Below are 22,246 nucleotides of genomic sequence, written 5' to 3'. Positions count from 1 at the left end.
TTTAGCTTGGATAAGTGAGACTCTACTGTAGTTTTACCTTATAAGATAACATCAAAAGAGTGAGAACATTTGATTGTATAGAAAGTAGGAAAACTGAGATTAAAAAAGATCAAAAAGGGAGATAGAGAGAAAAAACTAAAAACCAAAAACAAAGCTAAAGTGTCCATATTTATATAAAAAATAAAAATAATAAATCTGGACAAATGGCGATATAAAAATGCAAAATTACTTGGCAAAGAAACACACCAAAAAGCAAAAGCAAAAAAGCATTAGTACTAAACACTTCGAGTAAAATCGCTAGGTTAGAAGCAGCTGACACTGGTAATGTTCTAACAAAGAACTGCCAAAAACTGTTAAAGTTAAACTAAACAATCATTGTTGTTCCGGTACAACAGTTGGAATAATAATAATAATAATAATAATAATAATAATAATAATAATAATAATAATAATACAAATAGTCAGGATTTCCAAGCAGTATGTCATCATTTGGTTAACAGAGAGACATAGAAGGATAATATAACGTGCATTTATGATAAGTCTATACTTCATTAAGGCTAGTATAAATCATGTTCTTACTCCTAGAATAGTATATTTTTGCTTTTTAGTCACATTTATTGAGCATAGTGGGTAACACCTTTGCCAAGCCTGTGGATTATCCTTAAACTACAATGGAAATGTGTCTTTGTCCTTTTCCCCTGAAGCTGAAAAAACAAAAACAGCAGCATACCTAGGAGGTCCACAGGGCTATATATTTGGAAAAGGAAAACGAAAGTAACTCAGAGGCAGCTAAGATCCCAAGGAGAAAGGCCATGGCTGAGGAAAATTTGGTAATTATTATGCAAGTTCTTTAGAAATATAACTCTGTTTTATGTTTGTATTGCTGGATTTGGCATGTACACAACACTGTTTCTTCCTTGTTTCCCAGGCACTGTAGAAGGAGCAGCTGCAGAGAAGGGTGGCTGGTCTGTGAAAAAGCGTAGCAGCAGACAGTGTGTGTCTGGGCAATCAGAACTGCAAATTTAGCCCATATTTGTCTTTGCAAATCAGAGTATGCCATAGCATACAGTGGGAAGAACTGCAAGGGGCTGTTACTGGCTTCAAAAGTTGTTTTTGCTGATTGGAGAGCAGTTGTGTGTATGGCGAGGAGAGGGGAAATTAAGCTGATTTTTTTGTAATATTAATTGTTTAAAGGAATGACGGCAATGTCAAAAGAGAGGAGGTGAAGCAGGAAACTACTGTAAATGTGTGGAAAGGAGGGAGAAGGAAGGGGGAACCCTTCTGACTATATACCATAAAGCAGTAGTTCCCAACCATTTTTTTTTGTTTTTTTATCAGGGACCCCTTTGAGCAGGGACCACTCTCCAGCATTAGTACTAAAAAGGTTATGAATCCATTTTTGGTCAGCTTTAGATTTGGTTTGGTTATTTGGGGTGTTGATTCAGAAAATTGCATTGGATAGACCACATCAGCTCCAGTTTATAATACAGAAGATATGCCATCCAGTAGTTGCCATCTGGTCGCCCACAGAAAACCATATTTAATAATCTAGAGCTAATGTGGTCTATCCAATGCAATTTTCTGAATGAACACCCCAAATAACCCCAGAAACAGGCCTAAAAACAAACACACCAAGGCGTCCCCGCTTCCAGGCGCCACATTGAATGGCTCCATTCAGAGGGAGGGAGGAGAAGCAGCAGTCAGGAGACTTGTTGTTGCGTCTTTTGTGGGTAGTCAGCCTCTCCCCTCACTATATCCCCGTTGTCTCTGCACTATATGAGGGTTTCGTGAGACCAGCCGCTCTTGTTGCAGTGGTGTATGGCCGTGGACCATATTTTAGTTATTGGGGACCAGTGATTGGGAACCACTGCTATAAAGAAATCCAGCAGAGGTCAAGAAAAGAGCTCTTCCATGCCATCCTTCAGTGAGCGAGGGAGCATTCGTTGGCTACTTTCCCTCCCACTTTGCCCACTTCTCTCCCAACATCAGTGTGGTCAAAACAATGTGGCTAAGCCAATTCTCAAAACAACTGTGTTAAGAAAAGAACTCCTGGAATATATGTGCTTAATTAAGTAAAGCCAAATAAAGTACAATACTATTGACAAACATTTATAGTTTTATGTGTTGTCAAACGGTTTCCTCGATCTTTTAATACATGTTGCTCCGTAAACCCGGTGGCAAAGTGCGTTAAAGCACTGAGCTGGAGACCGAAAGGTCCCAGGTTCAAACCCCGGGAGCGACGTGAGCGGCCGCTGTTAGCTCCAGCTCCTGTCAACCTAGCAGTTTGAAAACATGCCAATGTAAGTAGATCAATAGGTACTGCTCCAGCGGGAAGGTAACGGTGCTCCATGCAGTCATGCCGGCCACATGACTTTGGAAATGTCTACGGACAACACCGGCTCTTCGGCTTAGAAATGGAGATGAGCACCAACCCCCAGAGTCAGACATGACTAGACTTAACGTCAGGGGAAACCTTTACCTTTATTTTACTTTAAAGAAAGAAAGAAATGGCCGGGGGGCGGGGGGAGAGATTACTGGACAGGTCAAACCTATGCCTCCTTCTCTCCTGCCCCTCCTGCTGAGAGCCCTTCTACACTGCTGTATACAATCCACATTATCTGCTTTGAACTGGATTATATGACAGTGTAGACTAAGATAACCCAGTTCAAATCAGATAATGTGGATCATCTGGTGTGATAACCTGGATTATCTGGCAGTGTAAAAGGGGACTGAGTTAACGGAGTATAGACTATTTCAGTACAGGCAGTCCCCAAATTACGAACAAGCTATGCAGCTATGCAGGTTCTGAGTAACTCCAGCTATGCAGGTTCTGAGATCTTCCAGGGAGGCCCTTCTCTCAGTCCCATCTCCCTCCTAAGCATGGTTGGTGGTCAATGAGAGTTCGGTGGTGGCCCCCTGGCTCTGGAATTCCCTCTCTAGAAAGCATAAATGAATTCCAGTAACTTCTAAACAGTCTCACTCTAGGAACCCTCCTCGTCCCGGCCATTTTCAGATAACCATCAATTTGAGAAAAACACGTGTTGACAAACAGCAGGAGGGCTCCAACATGCCACCCCAAACTTTCCTCTGGGAGATCAACACCATCTGTGGACAATGACCTGAGAGGAGACACCGATAATCCACTCAAGTCTCCTATTGACATGCGGAACCCTGTCATTGTCCCTCACCTGAGAACGTACTTGGGTCTACCAAGTCTCCTTTGTTCCTGAATCCTGGACTCAATACTCGTGTAATCCACTCATTCAATTTTCCAGACCTTCATTGTCTTGGGCTTAACATTGCAACATCCCCTAAGGAGAACTTGACCTCTCCACCCCAAGCTGTCCCTCACATCACCATTGGAGGCTCCAGGGATTCCCTGCCCAGCTGTGAGGGGAATCCTGATTGCATCATCACCTCTGCAGCCTATCAGGGAGCGAGCTGGCAAGGTCTGGCCTCCGGACCAATTAGAGGCCCGGAAAAAGCCAGCTGGCTTCTCCAAATGGACCAATCAGTGGGCTGGGAGGGAATTTCAAGTGGGTAGAAATGTTAATGCATGGAGTTTTTGTGTATAAAGATGCCTGCCTTTTTATACTCAGTATGCTTACATACTTCAAGCATTTGTTGCCATGTGAGCATCACTTCTGCAGATTGAATAAAATTTCTGTCGCTTGCCTTCATGCTAGTGAGATCCAATTTTTTTTGTCTTAAAACATTTAACAGTTAGCGGAACTTGCCAGGCTTTTTCTCTCGGAATCCATGGGTTTGCCAAAACTCCAAACTTTCCAGCTTCAGCCTCACTTTCTGTCCCTGTGATAAATGGATTTTGAAATATTGGTTTGCTGTGGAAACAAGGATTGTTGATAAATCTTCAGTTGAGACACCTTTCCCATGATAACTCCTTCAGGAGTGAATTTCCCTTCAAAGGATTTCTCTCACTTCCTGTTGTCTCACCCCCATTCTTAACTATGAGTCATTTGTAAGTGGCATGTTTGTAATCCAGGGACTGCCTGTACTTTAAACTCAGTATGTAGCACCTGAAGTAAATCAAGGACAGAGGAGGAGAGAAAAAGTGAGACATATGAAAAGTAACTGAGGCCCCTTCTACACTGCTAAATACAATCCAGAGATCTGCTTTGAACTGGATTATATGGCAGTGTAGACTCATATAATCCAGTTCAAAGTAGATAATGTGGATTAACTGATTTGATAATCTGATAGTGGCAATGTAGAAGGGGCCTGAGAAAGTGGGACATCAGAATCTTAATTGGATTCATCCTTCTCAAACTAGAATATTTGAATGGTGTGCTGCCTTAAATATTATTTAGTTTGATCAGAGAAAAGCTTATTGGTGGCTTAGGGCCCTTCCACACAGCCCTATATCTCAGAATATCAAGGCAGAAAATCCCACAATATCTGCTTTGAATTGGGTTATCTGAGTCCACACTCAGATAATGTGGGATTTTCTGCCATGATATTCTGGGATATAGGGCTGTGTGGAAGGGCCCTTAGTGTGCCGAGGAAGTCCCATCCCTATTTTTGATAGCCTTGCCGCCGACTGACTAGTTTACCCAAGGAGTGACTTTATGATATTTATGATAACACACCATCCAACTATGCTAGTTTGAATTGGATGAATCTAGTTAATCCTTAGCTGTTCCATTTTCTCAGCTGCTTTTAAAAGCTGCTTCTCCTTCTCACTTTCCTCCTCTGTCCCTGGGCCTCTTTGGCTCCTCCATGCAATATCAGCCAAGCCTTCAAGAAGACAGGGAACACAACTATGATTTTCTTTCCTCCTGCTTCCTCTTCTCCTGCCAGTAGACATTTGCTAAGGAAAATTAAAACGTAGTCCCAGAAGCCCAGTTGACCGCATCATCTTCAGAAATAGTTCCTTTAAAATAGTACCTTCAAAGCACATTGCCATATAAAATCCAGATAATCTGTTTTGAACTGGATTATATGGCAGAGTGGAACCATATAATCCAGTTCAAATTAAATAATTTGGATTTTATAGTTTGATAATCTGGATGGCAGTGTAAATCCAGCCTCAGTCTCCCAAGGCTGCAATTGAAATAAAATATTGATACAACAGGCAATGAGGTATCAACATGACAACTGCATTTGAGATGCTAATTGGTGATCCACATACCATCCTTACAAAAAGCTTAGCAACAAGAAATATTGTAGAATTAGAGCTTCCCAGGTAAGGTTATTTCTTGTCTCATTTTATTTTTGCAGGAGCCAAAACCAGGAGACCTGATTGAGATTGACCGAGTTCTTTACAAACATTGGGCCGTCTATATTGATGATGGATATGTGGTGCATCTGGTTTCCGATGGTAAGACTGGAAGAATGAAAAAAAAGGTTTTACGGAGAAGAAGATTCCCTCCCCTCCCCAAGTTGTGTAGGTGCCTTTCCCGTCATTGGCAAAGGCTTCCAGTAACAGCCAAGATAAGGGTGATGGTCCATTTTCAAGGCTTGGCAGGGGTTGGGTGGCCTGAAAGTTTTCAGGATGGCACAGGGACAGTCAACGGATAAAGCTGGGGTGTGGGGATTTAAACCCGCTTCACAGTGGGTTTCTTTAAACGTGCTCCGAAGTGGGTTTAACGTATGTCTAGAAGTGCGCTAGGGCTGGATTTTGTGTTGATGGGCCCTCAGTGATCTTACCAAGCATCTCCTTTTCGTTTCTGTGACACCATAATGTTCACACTATTTATTTTTTCATTAAAGATGTTTACGTGGGGGGAAAATGGAATATAAAATAAGTGTCTAGTTAGAGTTACAGTGTTCCCTCACTACTTCGTGGTTTGCTTTTCGCGGATTCGCTGTTTTGTGGTTTTTCAGTAAACTCTAAACGGCTATTATAAATCATAAAAAATTACAATTTACAGCCTAAGGAAGGGAGGAAGGAGAAGCTGAAGAAAAGGAACCCAAGCAGCAACGGGGGAGAAGGAGGCGATTTATCAACAGATGATTGGTTGATAAAGACTTAAAATAGTGTATAACTACTAAGATCATGCATAAATAAAAATATAGTGTCCCTACTTTGCAGATTTTTACTTATTGGTCCTTGAACGTAACCCCCATGATAAGTTAAGGAACACTGTATATTATTAATGAAACGCAGAACATTCTGAACTAAGAACTACTATTTCTGTGTTTGTTTTTATTGTTCTTAGATGAGGTTCGTGAAAATCCACCTCTTTCTCTGTCTGTCAGAACACAAAAGGCAGTAGTGAAGTGTCAGTTGCTTTCAGAAGCCTCAGGGGAAAATAAGTGGCGAGTCAACAATAAGCTGGATGAAGAACACAAGCCCAAACCCATATGGGAAATAGTTATAACTGCACTCCAAATGGTTGGAGAAAAAATAGACTACAATCTGTTGAAAATGAACTGTGAGCATTTTGCTACCGACCTACGTTACGGGCATCCTGAAAGTGGCCAGGTATGTAGGAATGCATATTTGCTGGTGGAAACTGTGAGGTCCCCAAACCTTCCAAAATTTCAGAGAGATATTGTTGGGAAAGCAGTTGCTGTGTGTCAAAACCCCCAAATCCCATTTCCTGCAGGTCCTCAGACTAATCGAGCATCTTAAGGAAGCGCTCTTTGCTCCTGCTGCTGCTCCTGCTACATCAAGGTAATATTTCCAAATATAGAAAGCTTTAGCAAAGTTTCAGATAAATCTTGTTGGAGGACAATTGCTGTGTATAAAAACTCTGAAATCTTTTCTTTCCTACAGAATCCCAGAGCATCCAGTGATGCAGTTGATGAAAAATGCCCTACAGTTGTTTAGAAATAACTCACTTACCCATCAGTAAAATAGGGTTTTCAGTGTATGATAAATAGCATGAACAATCCAAATACCGTATATACTCGAGTATAAACCAACCTGAATATATGCCGAAGCACCTAATTTTACCACAAAAAGCGGGGAAAACTTATTAATTCGAGTATAACAAAGGGTGGGAAATGCAGCAGCTACTGGTAAATTTCAAAAGAAAAATAGATACCAATAAAATTACACTAATAGAGGCATCAGTGGGTTTAATGTTTTTGAATATTTACTGTATTTCAAAGAAAAACAGTAACCTAGCTCTCTAAGTGGAAAGGTAGGGTCAACAAAAACAATAAAGTATCAACAATAACTTTAATAATAATAATAATAAACTTTGTATCCTGCCCTATCTCCCCATGGGACACAGGCCAGCTTCCAACATAGTAACAGGCAAACATTCAATGCCTATATAAACAATGCAGATCTAGATATAGATCTATAATTATATATACTAATTTCACATATGCATTTTCTCCTGAAACATTTGCAAATCCTCTCTCTGCATTTTTCTCCTGCAGTATTTGCAAACCCTATATATCTATGTTTATATCTATCTAGACATCTTTCTATATATATCTGTGTGCATTTCCCCTGCAATATTTGTAAGCCCTATATATCTATATTCATATCTATCTAAACATGTCTATATATATTTGTGTGTGTATATTTCCCCCTGTAATATTTGCAAAACCTATATATCTATATATATCTATCTAGACAGCTCTCTATATATAGATAACTAGCTTTGCCCACCCACGTGTTGGTGTGGCTTATGGAAATCATTTGTTGGCCAGGTGGAATAGCAGTGAATTGCCTTGCAGCCTCAAAGCTTGGCCGCTTTCTGAAGTAGCTGGAGTAGCACGCTCAATCAAAGAGCCGCTTTGAAGCCTGGCTACTTCCTTTGTAGGGGAATCCTTGTTTGGCCAGCTTGAATTGCACTGAAAAGTCTTGCAGCTTAAAAGCCTGGCTGCTTTCTACATAGGGCATCTTTCGTTGGCCAGGTTGAATGGGACGGAGCATCCTTGTGGCTTCAAAGCCTGGGGGTTTTTCCCCTAGGGGAAATCTTGGTTGGCCAGGATGAATAGCACTGAATAGCCTTGTTGCTTTCAAGCCTGGCCGCTTTCTACCTTGCAGAATCCTTGGTTGGCCAGTTTGAATAGCAATTAATAGTCTCAGTGTAACAGGTATGAATGCTGCAATTAGCCACCTTGATTAGCATTTAATGGCATTGCAGCTTCAAAGCCTGGCTGCTTCCTGCCTGGGTGAATCCTTTGTTGGGAAGTGTTAGCTGGCCCTGATTGTTTCCTTTCTGGAATTCCCAATTTCCCTGCTTTCAGAGTGTTGCTCTTTATTTAATGTCCTGGTTTTAGAGATTATCTTGTTCTGTATTATTATATCACAGCAATTATTTCATATTAAAGTAGAGTCTCACTTATCCAACATTCACTTATCCAACGTTCTGGATTATCCAATGCAGTCTGCCTTTTAGTAGTCAATGTTTTTGTAGTCAATGTTTTCAATACATCGTGATATTTTGGTGCTAAATTCATAAATACAGTAATTACTACATAGCATTACTGCACATTGAACTACTTTTTCTATCAAATTTGTTGTATAACATGATGTTTTGGTGCTTAATTTGTAAAATCATAACCTAATTTGATGTTTAATAGGCTTTTCCTTAATCCCTTCTTAATATCCAACATATTCGCTTATCCAATGTTCTGCCGGCCCGTTTATGTTGGATAAGTGAGACTCTGTTATATATATATATAATCTTATATTATCTGCTCAGAACTGGATTATATGAGGCCCCTTCTATACAGCTGTATAAAATGCACACTGAAGTGAATTATATGGCAGTGTGGCCTCAAGTTAATCCAGTTCAAAGCAGATAATCTAAGATTATAAATGGGTAATATTGCTGTGTGGAAGGGCCTTGAGTCTACACTGCCATATAATCCAGTTCAAATCAGATAATTTGTTTTATAGGCAGTGTGGAAGAGGCCTGATTGAAGAGGCCCTGGGCGCCATTGCTAGAGACAAAGTGGGCGGAGCTTACCTTTCTAACTGGCAGCAATGGGGAAAAAACAGTTCTTCCTCTTCCTCTAATTAGGACTTTATTTTTCTTTTCTTTTTTTAATTGAAAGACATATTTTGGATGACTATATCTTTTGTGGTCAAATTTGGTGTGATTTGGTTCAGTGGCTTTGTTGTTTATTCCAAAATAAAATGAACATAACACACACACACACACACATATATATATATATAGATAGATAGATAAAGGTAAAGGTTTCCCTTGATGTTAAGTCCAGTCGTGTCCGACTCTGGGAGTTGGTGCTCATCTCCATTTCTAAGCCGAAGAGCCGGTGTTTTCTGTAGACACCTCCTAGGTCATTTGGCCGGCATGACTGCATGAAGCGCCATTACCTTCCCGCCAGAGCGGTACCTATTGATCTACTCACATTTGCATGTTTTCGAACTGGTAGGTTGGCAGAAGCTGGAGCTAAGAGCGGGCGTTCACTCCGCTCCTGGAATTTGAACCTGGGACCTTTCGGTCCGCAAGTTCAGCAGCTCAGCGCTTTAACACACTGTGCCACTGTGCAAACATGTGAGGGGCCAGGCTGTGGCACAGGCTGGCGAAGCAGCCTGCTGCAATAAATCACTCTGACCATGACCATGAGGTCATGAGTTCGAGGCCAGCCCGTGGCGGGGTGAGCACCCATCAATTAAAAAAAAATAGCCCCTGCTCATTGCTGACCTAGCAACCAGAAAGATGGTTGCATCTATCAAGTAGGAAATAAGGTACCACTTATAAAGTGGGGAGGCAAATTTAACTAATTTACGACGTTGGAATGAGGAAGTTCCGTCACAGTGGATGATGAAGCAGCTGCTCCCCCCTGTGGCCAGAATTGAACATCCCCTCAGGAGAAGGTTAAAAATTGCCTCTATGTCTGTCTCTGTCTCGATTTTATGTGTATATGGGCATTGAATCTTTGCCCTATATGTATATAATGTGATCTGCCCAGAGTCCCCTTCAGGGTGAGAAGGGTGGAATATAAATACTGTAAATAAATAAATATATATATACAATTATTTATATATATCTTCTTCAATCACATAGTCATTTCTGACTCTTAGTGACCTCATGGACCAGTCCACGCCAGAGCTCCCTGTCGGCTGTCGCCGCCCCCAGTTCCTTCAAGTTCACGCCAGTCACTTCAAGGATACCGTCCATCCATCTTGCCCTTGGTCGGCCTCTCTTCCTTTTTCCTTCCATTTTCCTCAGCATCATGATCTTTTCCAAGCTTTCCTGTCTTCTCATTATTTGGCCAAAGTAATTCATCTTTGCCTCTAATATCCTTCCCTCCAGTGAGCAGCCGGGCATTATTTCCTGGAGGATGGACTGGTTGGATCTTCTTGCGGTCCAAGGCACTCTCAGGATTTTCCTCCAGCACCAGAGTTCAAAAGCATCTATCTTCCTTCGCTCAGCCTTCCTTATGGTCCAGCTCTCACATCCATAGGTTACTATGGGGAATACCATTGCTTTAACTATATGGACCTTCATTGCCAGTGTGATGTCTCTGCTCTTCACTATTTTATCAAAGTTGGCCATTGCTCTCCTCCCAAGAAGTAGACGTCTTCTGATTTCCTGGCTACAGTCTGCATCTGCAGTGATCTTTGCACCTAGAAATATAAAATCTGTCACTGCCTCCACTTTTTCTCCATTTACATACATACATACACACACATACACACACAAATACACACAGAGAGAGATATACAGTGTTCCCTCACTTATCGCTGGGGTTAGGTTCCAGGACCACCCGCAATAAGTGAAAATCCGCGAAGTAGGGACACTATATTTATTTTAATATTTATACATTGTTTTAGTAGTTATACACTATTTTAAGCTTTTATCAACCAGTCGTGTGTTGATAAACCACCTCCTCCCGTTGCTCCTTTTCTCTCACTTTGGCTTTTCCTTCCTCCCTTCCTTAAGCTGTAAATTGTAATTTTTTATGATTTATAATAGTCTTTTAGAGTTTATTGAGAAACAGCGAATCTGCAGAAAGTGAACCGCGAAGTAGCAAGGGAACACTACAGATATATAGATACCTCTATATTTTTTGATATCTATATCTATATAGGATGCGCAGAAACTTGCAATCAAGCAAGGGGAAAATTCATATATAAAATGCACAATGAAAATTCACATATGGACAATGGAGGACCTTCTTACAGCAACACCAGAGGCACTTGAAGTGGCTAGCTTCTGGTCAAAGGAAATTTAGCATAATGTCATGTTTTTAACTATTCATGGTTTTTTATGCATTGTAATTGTATTCTCAATTCGCATGTGACACGATAAATAAAAATAAAACCTGTTTGTAACCAATAAAGCTATGATTTGTACTAAGAGTAGCTCAGTTTTACAATGTGTCCTTGAACGTAATTTGAGCAGGACCTTTTTGCACTATTTTTTAAAAATAATAATGGCCTATGTGTATGAGTGTGTATGTACTATTTTTAAAAAGCAAAAGCAGAATTGTGGAGGGAGGTGCCAGTTGCAACCTCCAGATTCAGTTATGGGACCCCAGGTTTAAGAACCTTTGTTTGGTCTGTGAGGACCAGCTTGTCATTAGACTATGGCTCTGGAGACCAAGGTTCAAGTCCTTGCTTGGATATGGAAACCACAGGAGGGCCTTGGATACGCCCTCAGCTTCACAGGCAACCCACTCTAAACATATATCTTGAATAAAACAAATTTTACATAAAAGTTCCTGTATTTAGTCAAGTCTAACATACCATAAAATGTAACACACCCCTCAATTTTGGCAATGTAATTTAGTCAAAAAAAGTGAGCATTAGGCTTGAGTAAATACTGGAATATTTGGCAAAAATGAGGGATTATGCAAAACATATTTTTCAAGCAAACTACTCCACCACACCAACACCCCAGTTATTTCTGCACATAATAGTTTCCTGAAGCATTTCAAGTTTGTGAATACTGGATAAAAATTGTTCCAAATTCCCGCCTATAATATTCTTCCTAACTGGCTTCCTGAGTTTCACAGAAAGGCAAAGGCAAACCCCCTTCCAAATAAATCTTACCAAGAAAATCCCAGGACGGGGTCACTTCAAGGTCTCCAAGAGTTGGAAATGACTTAGGCTCTATCTACACTGCTCTATATCCCAGGATCGGATCCCAAATTATATTCTTATCCCAGATTATCTGGCAGTGTAGACTCCTATAATCCAGTTCAAAGCAGATAATCTGGGATCAGATATGAAAGATACAGCCTCGGTTGCACAGAACAATAACCAGGACTATATATGACCTTTTTAAATAAACTGCTATTAGCATTATTTCTTTTCAGTTCAGGAAGGAAGCAAGCATACTAATGCAAAAAAGAAATACTCCTTCTACAAGAGGGGAATTCCAACCAAAAAGAAACTTTAGTAAACCGTTCATGCAATTGAGGCAATTAGTCTCTCTTTGGCTTCTAGCCAAAACATTATGAACATTGCTTTGAATATATTGGCTGGAAGTAAGCAAACCTTGAAAATGTTCCTTGTTTAAAAAACTACAGCCGTCAGGATCTTCCAGCCAACATGGCCAAATGAAGTTACTTTATTTGAAGCAATGGCTAAAGGCTTTCTAAATACTTCTAAAAGTTAATGTTTAAGGGGTGTCTCTGGGGTAATTTTGATAGGATATATATATATAGAGAGAGGGGGGGGGGAGGGAGGGAGAGGGAGAGAGAGAAAGAGGTAATAAAAAGTTATGAACATAACAACAACTTAGCTTTTAAGCACTGCAGTCAGCAACATCAGTGAATTGCCTTTTCCTAAATGGCTGCTAGGGACAAACTGCTCTAAGTAACTTTCCAAGTTCTCTAGATGGTCCCTTATGTGTACATATAAAAGCCATTTCTCAACATTTCACAACACCAAGACACGTAAGGAATAGGCTCTAATGGATAAAAGCAGGCTTCATGACAAGTGGTTAAGATGCAGCTAAAATAAAGTGAATGAAGATCCATATCCTCTTTATTAGTAGCAGGAGCCTCAGTTTTGATCTTTGCCCTTAGAATGCTGTCTTCATAGAAATACACAAGTTAGTATATTTTCCATTTTTTCTCTCCCCCCCTCCCCGATAATGTCAGCTCCGAGTGGCACAGTGGTTTAAACTGTTGAGCTGCTGAACTTGCTTACTTAAAGGTCAGTGGTTCAAATCCCGGGAGCGGAATGAGCGCCCGCTGTTAGCCCCAGCTCCTGCCAATGTAGCAGTTCGAAAACATGCAAATGTGAGTAGATCAATAGGTACTGCTCCCGGGGGAAGGTAACGGCGCTCCATGCAGTCATGCTGGCCACATGACCTTGGAGGTGTCTACGGACAACACCGGCTCTTCGGCTTAGAAATGGAGATAAGCACCAACCCCCAGAGTCGGTCACGACTGGACTTAACGTCAGGGGAAAACCTTTACCTTTACCCTTAGACTTAATATCATGGGAATACCTTTACCTTTACCTAATGCCAGAAAACAGAGATGGTTAAACAGGCATTTAATATTTTTACTTTATATTATTTCCTTTACAAAACAAAATGGAAATTATGCTTACTCCTAAGGGGATGTTTTTCTTTAAATTGTCAAATGGATTACTTTCAACTATAGTAGAACCTCTGCATAAGAATGGCCCCCCATAAGTATTTATTTATTTGCTGCATTTATATACCGCTTTTCTCACCCCTGGGGGGACTCAAAGCAGTTTACAACATAATGGCAAAATGCCAACCATACATTAGAAAACATAACAGACTGATCAAATCATAAACAATAAAATGAGCAACATCAGGTGTACTTATCGAACAACTCCAAAATAACAAAAATAGAAATTTAAATATATAAATCAAACATTTAGGACATGTTTACTAATACAATAGAGTCTCACTTATCCAACACTCGCTTATCCAACATTCTGGGTTATCCAACGCATTTTTGAAGTCAATGTTTTCAATATATCGTGATATTTTGGTGCTAAATTCATAAATAGAGTAATTACTACATAGCATTACTATGTAGCGTATTGAACTACTTTTTCTGTCAAATTTGTTGTCTAACATGATGTTTTGGTGCTTCATTTGTAAAATCATAACCTAATTTGATGTTTAATAGGCTTTTCCTTAATGCCTCCTTATTATCCAACATATTCGCTTATCCAACATTCTGCCGGCCCGTTTATGTTGGATAAGTGAGACTCTACTGTACTGATCAGATATGAATTCTTGGGTTTTATTACTCAGCTTTTCAAAGCCATTTTTCGTGGCTTTAAGATAGGAGAGGAAGTCCACTGCCAGTCTGCCCATAAATTTATTGTTAGCATCCCCTTTATTCTTGAACAAAATATCCCCATTAACAGGCAAAGTTCAAACTGTCAAAAGTTGTATGATCTTTAAATCAAAAGAGGAAAAAATCATGGCAGCACCCATTTCTTGGGAAATTTTACATATAAGAAGTACAACCTACATGACATTTAAAATCTCAAAATACCGAGAGATGTGCTTTTGTTTGTATCCAAACCAAAGACAAAAAAACAGCTTTTGAACAGCAGTCCTGAGTTTTATCAGTTTTGTCAGAAGGTCATTTGGTTCATGTGGTTTCCTTTAAAGTAAGTGAAATGTCAGAGTAAAAGATGCCTTTTATATCAGAGAGAAAAACACGATTCAATTTAGCTTACCTTCAACTATAAGGAAATTGGTGTTTGATGATTCTAGAGTCAATTTCTAGCTTTTACAAGGTTTTACACCAAAAGTTAAACCAAAGAAAAGCAAGCTAATCATATTAAGATTTCTATATTGTGGTATTTTAGATTTGTTTGTTTGTTTATCTATTCATTTGATTGTTTATGTATTTATTTACTTCATTTATATCCTACCCTTCTCACCCTGAAGGGACTCAGAACGGCTTACAAATTATATGTAAAGTACATACAATATATTATATTATTAGCACAGCACAATATTACCATTATATATTACAATATTGTACTATACCAGTATACTGTAATATTATTAGTAATATTACATGTTGTTATTATTATTATTATCATTATTATTATTATTATTATTATTATTATTATTATTATTATTATATTATTATTATTATTATTACAGCACCCATTTCATGTCAAATATTTCTATGCTCCTTTTCAATGCAAAGCTTCCCAAAGATGGTTCATGACAGTAAAATATAAAATAAACTGAAACAAAGTAAAACATGACTTCTGAGGCCATCCAAAGGAAGCAAGGCTATAATATAACTAAAATGAATTTAGTCTCAGTAATGGATTGAACGTCTACTGAGGAATATTAAATTCAGTTATCTTTCTGTTGATGTGTTGCTGGTCTCATACTCAATCTGACATTCACCTTATCCATCAAGGATTATATAATACAAATCAATAATTTGTGACACTTCCGTTTCACAAAACTCAAATTTAAAATCAATAGGTCTGAAATGAATGACTGTATTGTAAGACAGTCTTTTAAAATAGTTTTTAGGCAACAACGGTTATTTATTTTATAAATACTGTAGACTCTCTGGACCCTTCTACACTGTCATATAATCCAGATTATCAAAGCAAATAATCCACATTATCTGCTTTGAACTGGATTATATGAGTCGTCACTGCCATTTAATCCAGTTCAAGGTAGATAATCTGGATTTTATATGGCAGTGTATATGGGGTCTCAGTTAACCAGCGCACATGGGGTTTGATAGATAAAAGTAAATGTAGTGCCTGGTTGCTTGAGAGTTACTGTGAAAAATAAACATAATAATAACTTTATTCTTATATCCTGCCGCATGTCCCCGAAGGGACTCGTGGTGGCATGGGGATCAAGCCCAGCCATACACAATAAAATACAATCACATAAATACTGTACATTTAAAACATAAAATCATAAAACATATAAAAGTATACTCAAAACCAATAGCTAATAGTCTAATATCAGAACTAATATTATACCCCATACTGATGGGGATTTTGCATAAAATCCTCATATGTTAATCAATCTGCTAAAACCAGGGGCTTTCTGGTTCTTACTCATGAAAATGGGCAATTGACAAATCTCCTCCTTATTGCAGAGACTATAAAAATTAGCACTTTTTTCCAGTGGATTTTCACATATTTAGACTTTTTGATGAAAATTTCTTGAAAGCTGTTTGTGAAAAAACCCGAAGTGATTTTACATAAAATATACTTTGGGTAGAACAGAAACATGAAAAATATCAGAGTAGCTGACTATTATTTTCAGTGTGACAACTCATTGCATCAAGATAGTCTTTCTCAGTGAGGATGAGAAAAAAATTGAACATTTTGATATGTCTTGATGGGATACAGATTTAGAAATAATCACTATTATTTAAAAAGAAAAGACGACTTATTTCAGTACAGTGAAGACTGTGACAGAATGACCCGGATGCCTTTTGAATCCCAACTACAATAGAGACAGTGAATCAATGTGGTTTACATAAGAGTTGACACACAATTCAATAATCCATTCAGTAGGTCTGTTTTAGGTGAGACTGCCAATATAGTTCAAGTTGCAATCTGCTAAAGTGCAAGTGCTGTCTATTGACTGGTAGCTTCAAAATCCTGGCTACTTATGCTGCTTTGTTGTGGAACCAAACCAGCACTGGACAGCCTCATTTGGGGCCATTTCTACTGGGTTATTTTAAAATAACCTTATGAGAAAATGTCAAACACATCTTAAGCTTCTCAACAATATGTCCTAGCCATCAAGCATAATGCACTTTACTGCATGCATTAATTTGTTAGTGTCGTGGCATGTCATGGAGCCAGATCCCAGGGCTGAATTCCCGAGCCCTGGATCTGGCGTCATAACATAAATAACCCTGAAAGCACCTGGCGGGAGAAGATAGTATGAGCCTGGGAACTCAGGGTTGAAAGTATAAACAATTATAATTGGTATAGTGTGTGGGAATAGTAGTAATGTGATCCAGAGGGTGGGGTTTGATGATGATATTTGCGTGTGGTGTTACGTTGCATCAGAGGTGATAAAAATGGATGTATGTAAACATTAGGTCATTCTCGACTTTTCCAAAGTCATGTATTCTTCAATAAAGATTGGATTTGAGAGCAGCTATCTTTGATCTGCGTTCAGACTGGTCCTTTGAAGTGAGCCTGACATTTAAGTCGAGAATCCCGTTCTCACCCTCCTGCGGATTCGCAGTGAAGTGATAATGAGTGGAGAAGGAGATCAAAGCCCAAATGGAGCAGGGGCCCGGCCGTTGGGAGAAGAGACGTTGCAAGCCGTAGCTTCCTCTACGGGGTACCCCAGGCCGAACGGCGTGACTCAGAGGATTCCCAGAGGAGGAAGAGGCGCCTCTGCGGCTGCAGAAACCAGTTGGGGATCTGGAGGAAGCATGCCAGAGACCGTAGCCCTGCGGTTATCCATCCTGGAAACTAATTTATCCAGGCTGTCGGAAACCGTGGGGAGGTTGGTCCCACTATTGGAAGAGAATCTCCAAAAAGAGCCCATCCGATATGGCGCCGAGAGAGAGCCAAGTAAAGAAGGAGATTGGAGCCAGAGGGGCCAGCGCGCATCAACGCAGAGTCCCGTGGCGGCGAGGGACGAGGGAGATGAGGAATACTGGCGGGAGCTGGAGTTCCGAGACAGAATGGCCCGCGAAATGGAGCGCCAGCGAGCTCTGGGAACTCTGAGGCCGCCAACTCCAACAGAACTTCCAACCCCCCGAATGGGTGTCGGGGTGGAAAGGCCACTGGGGCCAGGGATCGGGTCCAGTGGATTAGCAGACGAAGGCGGAGAGGAGCCGGAGATCCAGGAAGAGGAGGAGGATGTGCCGTACGACGAGGAAAGGCGAGGTGCGGGGACTACAGCGAGGCCCGCATTCGGATGGGTGGAAGGGCCGACAGCAGCGGCAGAATGTCGGGAGCCGCGCAGAACGACTACCGGAGTGGGGCGCGGCGTGTTCAAAGGGGCCGCCCAAGGAAACCCGATGCAACCCTTCCCCATGCCCCCCAGACAGCATCAACGGGCCGCAGAGTGGATGCAAAGGAGGGAAGATCTCAAACTAGAATACGGAGGGGAATCATCTGAATTGAACTTTTTTCTCATTAGCATCAGAGGATACATGGAAGATAATGCACACACATTCCCCTCCGAAGCAAGCATGGTTCGAGCCATCGGCAACACACTAAAGAGAGGAGCTGCCAGCTGGTATGTACAACTACATGCCAGACGCGACCCATGCCTGAGGTCAGTGCCTCGCTTCCTCGCCGCACTAGAAAACCGGTTCAGAGACCGGCTAGAGCAACTGAGGGCTCGAGACCAGCTTAAAGGGATAAAGCAGAGGGACAAAACGGTGCCCGAGTACGCAGAGGAATTCCTCCACCTCGCGGAAAGGGTACCAGAGTGGTCTGAAGTGACCAAAGTGGAGATATTTAAAGAGGGACTACACCCCGAGGTTTTTAGCTGGGCAGCGCACAGAGATGACCCCGAAACACTCCAGGGCTGGATCCAACTAGCGGGGCGCGTTGAATCCACCCTGGCCCAAGTAAAGCGCTTCAGGAGCAGCGGCGGCCAGCAAAGACCGGTGGCGAGAGGTCGAGGAGAAACGAGGAAGCAAGAAAAGCCCGGAGGGAGGCCGGGGATCCCCTTCAGAGGAGATGACAACAAACCCAAACCGGGATGCTTTGTATGTGGGAAGACGGGCCATCGAGCAGCAGAATGTTGGGCCCGGAAGGGGGAGCCGCCAAGACCCTCAAAGCCCAAGCCAGCAACCGGGAGGCGTGCGGAGGAGGAGGTGCAAGCCCCAAAATCTTCGGAAAGGCTGGTGAGTCGAGACAAACGCATGCTAGTAGTGCCAATTTGCCTATCGGGGCTAGAGAACCGGGCCACCTGCAGGGCATTCGTGGATTGTGGTTGTTCTAGGAACATTATAACTCCGGAACTAGCAGGAGCGCTGAAATGCCAGCAGATGTTGCTTGACTCCCCAATTGCATTTTCGCAGCTAGATGGATCAGTTGCGGCTGGGGAAGTATCTACAAAGGAAATACGGGGGGTCCCATGTAAAATAGGCAAATGGGAAGGAAGAATATCCTTTGTGATAGCCCCTATCGCCACATACCACGTAATATTAGGGATACCGTGGCTCGAACAGGCAAATCCTGAAGTAGATTGGAGAGGAAAGAGCCTAGCATTTAAAGAACAACAGACGCAATGGGAGATAAGCAAAATTGCAGGAGAGGAGGACGAGGGAGATGAAGCAGGTGAAATAGACCCACAGCTATTGCCACCTGAATACAGAGACTTTGTGGATGTTTTCAATCAGAAAGAGGCAAGTAAATTACCTCCCAAGAGGAATATAGAAGTAGAAATTGAAATAACCCCAGGAGCAAACTTACCGAAACCAAAAGTGTATCCCATGTCTGTTCAGGAGAAGGAGGAATTGAGGAAATATATCGATAAGAACCTGGCGCGAGGCTTCATTAAGCCATCCAATTCTCCTCTCGGAGCCCCAGTGTTATTTAGGAGAAAGAAAGACAACTCCCTAAGATTGTGCATTGATTATCGAAACTTAAATGCAATTACTAAGGACAATAAATACCCTATGCCCTTAGTAAAGGATTTAATCACCGTATTGAAGAAAGGGAGCATATTTACTAAACTTGATTTAATTGAAGCATATCATAAATTAAGAATCAAACCTGAGGATACTTGGAAAACTGCATTTTCCTGCGCATTCGGCCATTTTGAATATAAAATTTTGCCATTTGGATTAAAAAATGGCGGCGGTTGCTTTATGCAGCTTATAAATGAAATACTACACCCATTGTTGTACCGAGGGGTATTCATATTCCTTGATGATATCTTGATCGTGAGCGAAGATAAAGAAAAGCACGTGGAATTGGTCCGGGAAGTTTTGCAGAGACTAAGGGAAGCAAAGCTGTACGCAAAACTGTCCAAATGTGAATTTAATAAAACTCAAATTGACTTTCTGGGGTATCGGATATCTCCAGAAGGGTTAGCTATGGATCCGTCTAAAGTATCAGACGTAAAAGAATGGGGAGTACCTCAAACTAGGAGGCAATTGCAATCATTTCTGGGGTTTGCAAATTTCTATAGATCCTTCATAAAAGGCTTCGCGCAAATGACCGCACCCCTTACTGAACTTTTAAAAACAAAGGGAAAGGGGAGACAGCAAAAGTGAAAGCTCCTGGCGCCAAACTGAGTTGGACGCCAGAATGCCAAAAGGCATTTGAAACCCTAAAAGGATGCTTCACAAAAGAACCCATCCTAAAACACCCCGATATAAGGAGCCCTTTCATAATTCATTGCGATGCTTCGGACTGTGCATACGGGGCAGTACTATTGCAAAAGGATCAAAATGGGAACTTAAAACCTTGTGGATATTTGTCCCGGAAGTTCAGTGAAACTGAAAAATGTTGGCCCATATGGGAAAAGGAGGCATTAGCCATATTAAAAGCCTTAGAATGCTGGCGACACTTCCTCGAAGGAAGCGGAATCCCATTTGAAATTTGGTCTGACCATAAGAACCTCCAGTATTTAAAATCGCCTCGGAAATTGTCCCCCAAACAAATTAGATGGGCACAATACTTCAGCAGGTTCGATTTCCAATTAAAATTTTTCCAAGGGAAGCAGAATGTCTTGGCAGATGCTCTTTCACGCATGCCTCAACACGAAGGCGTAACCACAGCCAAAGAGGGAACAATATTCTCTGATAAACAATGGGGCTTAGTTGTCAGGACAAGAGCGCAAACCCAAAAAGAGAACACTGCTATTGTTGAAATCGACGGGGAAAATAGTTGGGGAAAAGAACTGAAACAGTCTTATGAAGGAGATCAGTGGATCGCATCCAACGCAGAAAAGGGGGAGCAGAAGGGGGGATTTTGGTTTGTGAACAAGAAACTGTATATCCCAGCAATATTAAGGATTAAGATTTTGCATCGTTTTCACAATAACCAGAGCGCTGGTCATACAGGAATTACAAAAACAACAAAGGCAATAGCAAAACATTGTTGGTGGCCAGGAATGAGGAAGGACATAAAGAATCATGTTGTTCAATGTGACGATTGTGCCAGAAATAAATCGAGAGGAGGGAAGCCAATGGGATTATTACAAACAGTAGCGGAACCTACCAGACCTTGGGAATGTGTAGCTATGGATTTTGTGGGGGAACTGCCGGTTAGCAAAGGACATCGTTATATTTGGACAGTATTAGACCTGTTTTCTAAACAGGCCCACTTTATAGCACTGACGAAATTACCATCGGCAGAGAAACTAGCTGAATTATACATAAACCATATTTACAAACTTCATGGATGTCCCAGTAGAGTGGTCAGTGACAGAGGAGTTCAATTCACAGCAAAATTTTGGGAAAAATTCTTGGAAATGCTAGGAGCAGAAAGGAGTCTAAGTTCTGCTTTTCACCCCATGACAAACGGGGCAGTAGAACGTACTCAACAGACACTGGGGCAGTTCCTTCGAATGTACTCTAACATGAGACAAAATGACTGGTCTAGGTGGCTGGCTTTTGCGGAACTAGCTTTTAATTCGACTATACATTCAGCAACAAATAAAACTCCCTTTGAAGTAGTTTACGGGTATGAAATACAGCCTTTGCCCCAGTTGCCAAGATGGACAGAGGATGAAGAAACAGGGGCAGGGAAATGGAAAGCTCAAATGCTAGAATGCTGGAGTCAAGTGACTGCATCCTTAAAGGAGGCACATAAAAAGTATAAAACGTTCGCAGACAGAAAAAGAGTGGAAGGCGATAAATTAGGGAAAGGAGATCTAGTGTGGTTAAGTACCCAAAACATCAAATTGGGGCTACCTTCGAGAAAATTGGGCCCCAAATATATTGGACCATTCAGAATACAGGGTGTTATCAATGAAGTAACTTTCCAGTTGGCATTGCCAAAGAGTTTAGGGAAAATACACCCAGTATTCCATCGCAACTTACTGAAAAAGTATATGGGGACTTTGGACAAAATGGACACATAGAGTTATTGTTTGATTTATTTCAGGATTGTGATGAAAGAAGAACCGAAGAGGAGGATGAAGAAAACGAGGGCGCCATGTCATGGAGCCAGATCCCAGGGCTGAATTCCCGAGCCCTGGATCTGGCGTCATAACATAAATAACCCTGAAAGCACCTGGCGGGAGAAGATAGTATGAGCCTGGGAACTCAGGGTTGAAAGTATAAACAATTATAATTGGTATAGTGTGTGGGAATAGTAGTAATGTGATCCAGAGGGTGGGGTTTGATGATGATATTTGCGTGTGGTGTTACGTTGCATCAGAGGTGATAAAAATGGATGTATGTAAACATTAGG

The 22,246-nt window shown here is 41.1% G+C and overlaps 1 protein-coding gene across 2 annotated transcripts in view; it reads left to right on the top strand.

The window, feature by feature from the left end:
• The first annotated feature begins 572 nt into the window (after positions 1–572).
• The window catches only part of LOC100563610 (phospholipase A and acyltransferase 3), a 192,691-nt gene continuing 171,017 nt past the window's right edge, over positions 573–22,246 (top strand). Inside the window, exons 1-5 of one of the 2 annotated variants that reach the window (XM_008112776.3) lie at positions 574–830; positions 5,239–5,338; positions 6,180–6,445; positions 6,570–6,637; positions 6,740–11,263. In XM_008112776.3, coding sequence (XP_008110983.2) covers positions 813–830; positions 5,239–5,338; positions 6,180–6,445; positions 6,570–6,637; positions 6,740–6,818 — 531 coding nt within the window. In that variant the 5' untranslated portion in view covers positions 574–812 and the 3' untranslated portion in view covers positions 6,819–11,263. Of the gene's footprint in view, positions 831–5,238; positions 5,339–6,179; positions 6,446–6,569; positions 6,638–6,739; positions 11,264–22,246 lie in introns of those variants that run through there. The other variant, XM_062957329.1, reaches the window with a different exon arrangement.

The sequence above is a fragment of the Anolis carolinensis genome, chromosome 6 (genome assembly GCF_035594765.1).
Source record: "Anolis carolinensis isolate JA03-04 chromosome 6, rAnoCar3.1.pri, whole genome shotgun sequence".
In the NCBI taxonomy this organism is placed as follows: Eukaryota; Metazoa; Chordata; class Lepidosauria; order Squamata; family Dactyloidae; genus Anolis; species Anolis carolinensis.
The sequence above is the reverse complement of the archived record's forward strand: the minus strand, read 5'-3'. Positions and strand labels throughout refer to the sequence as shown.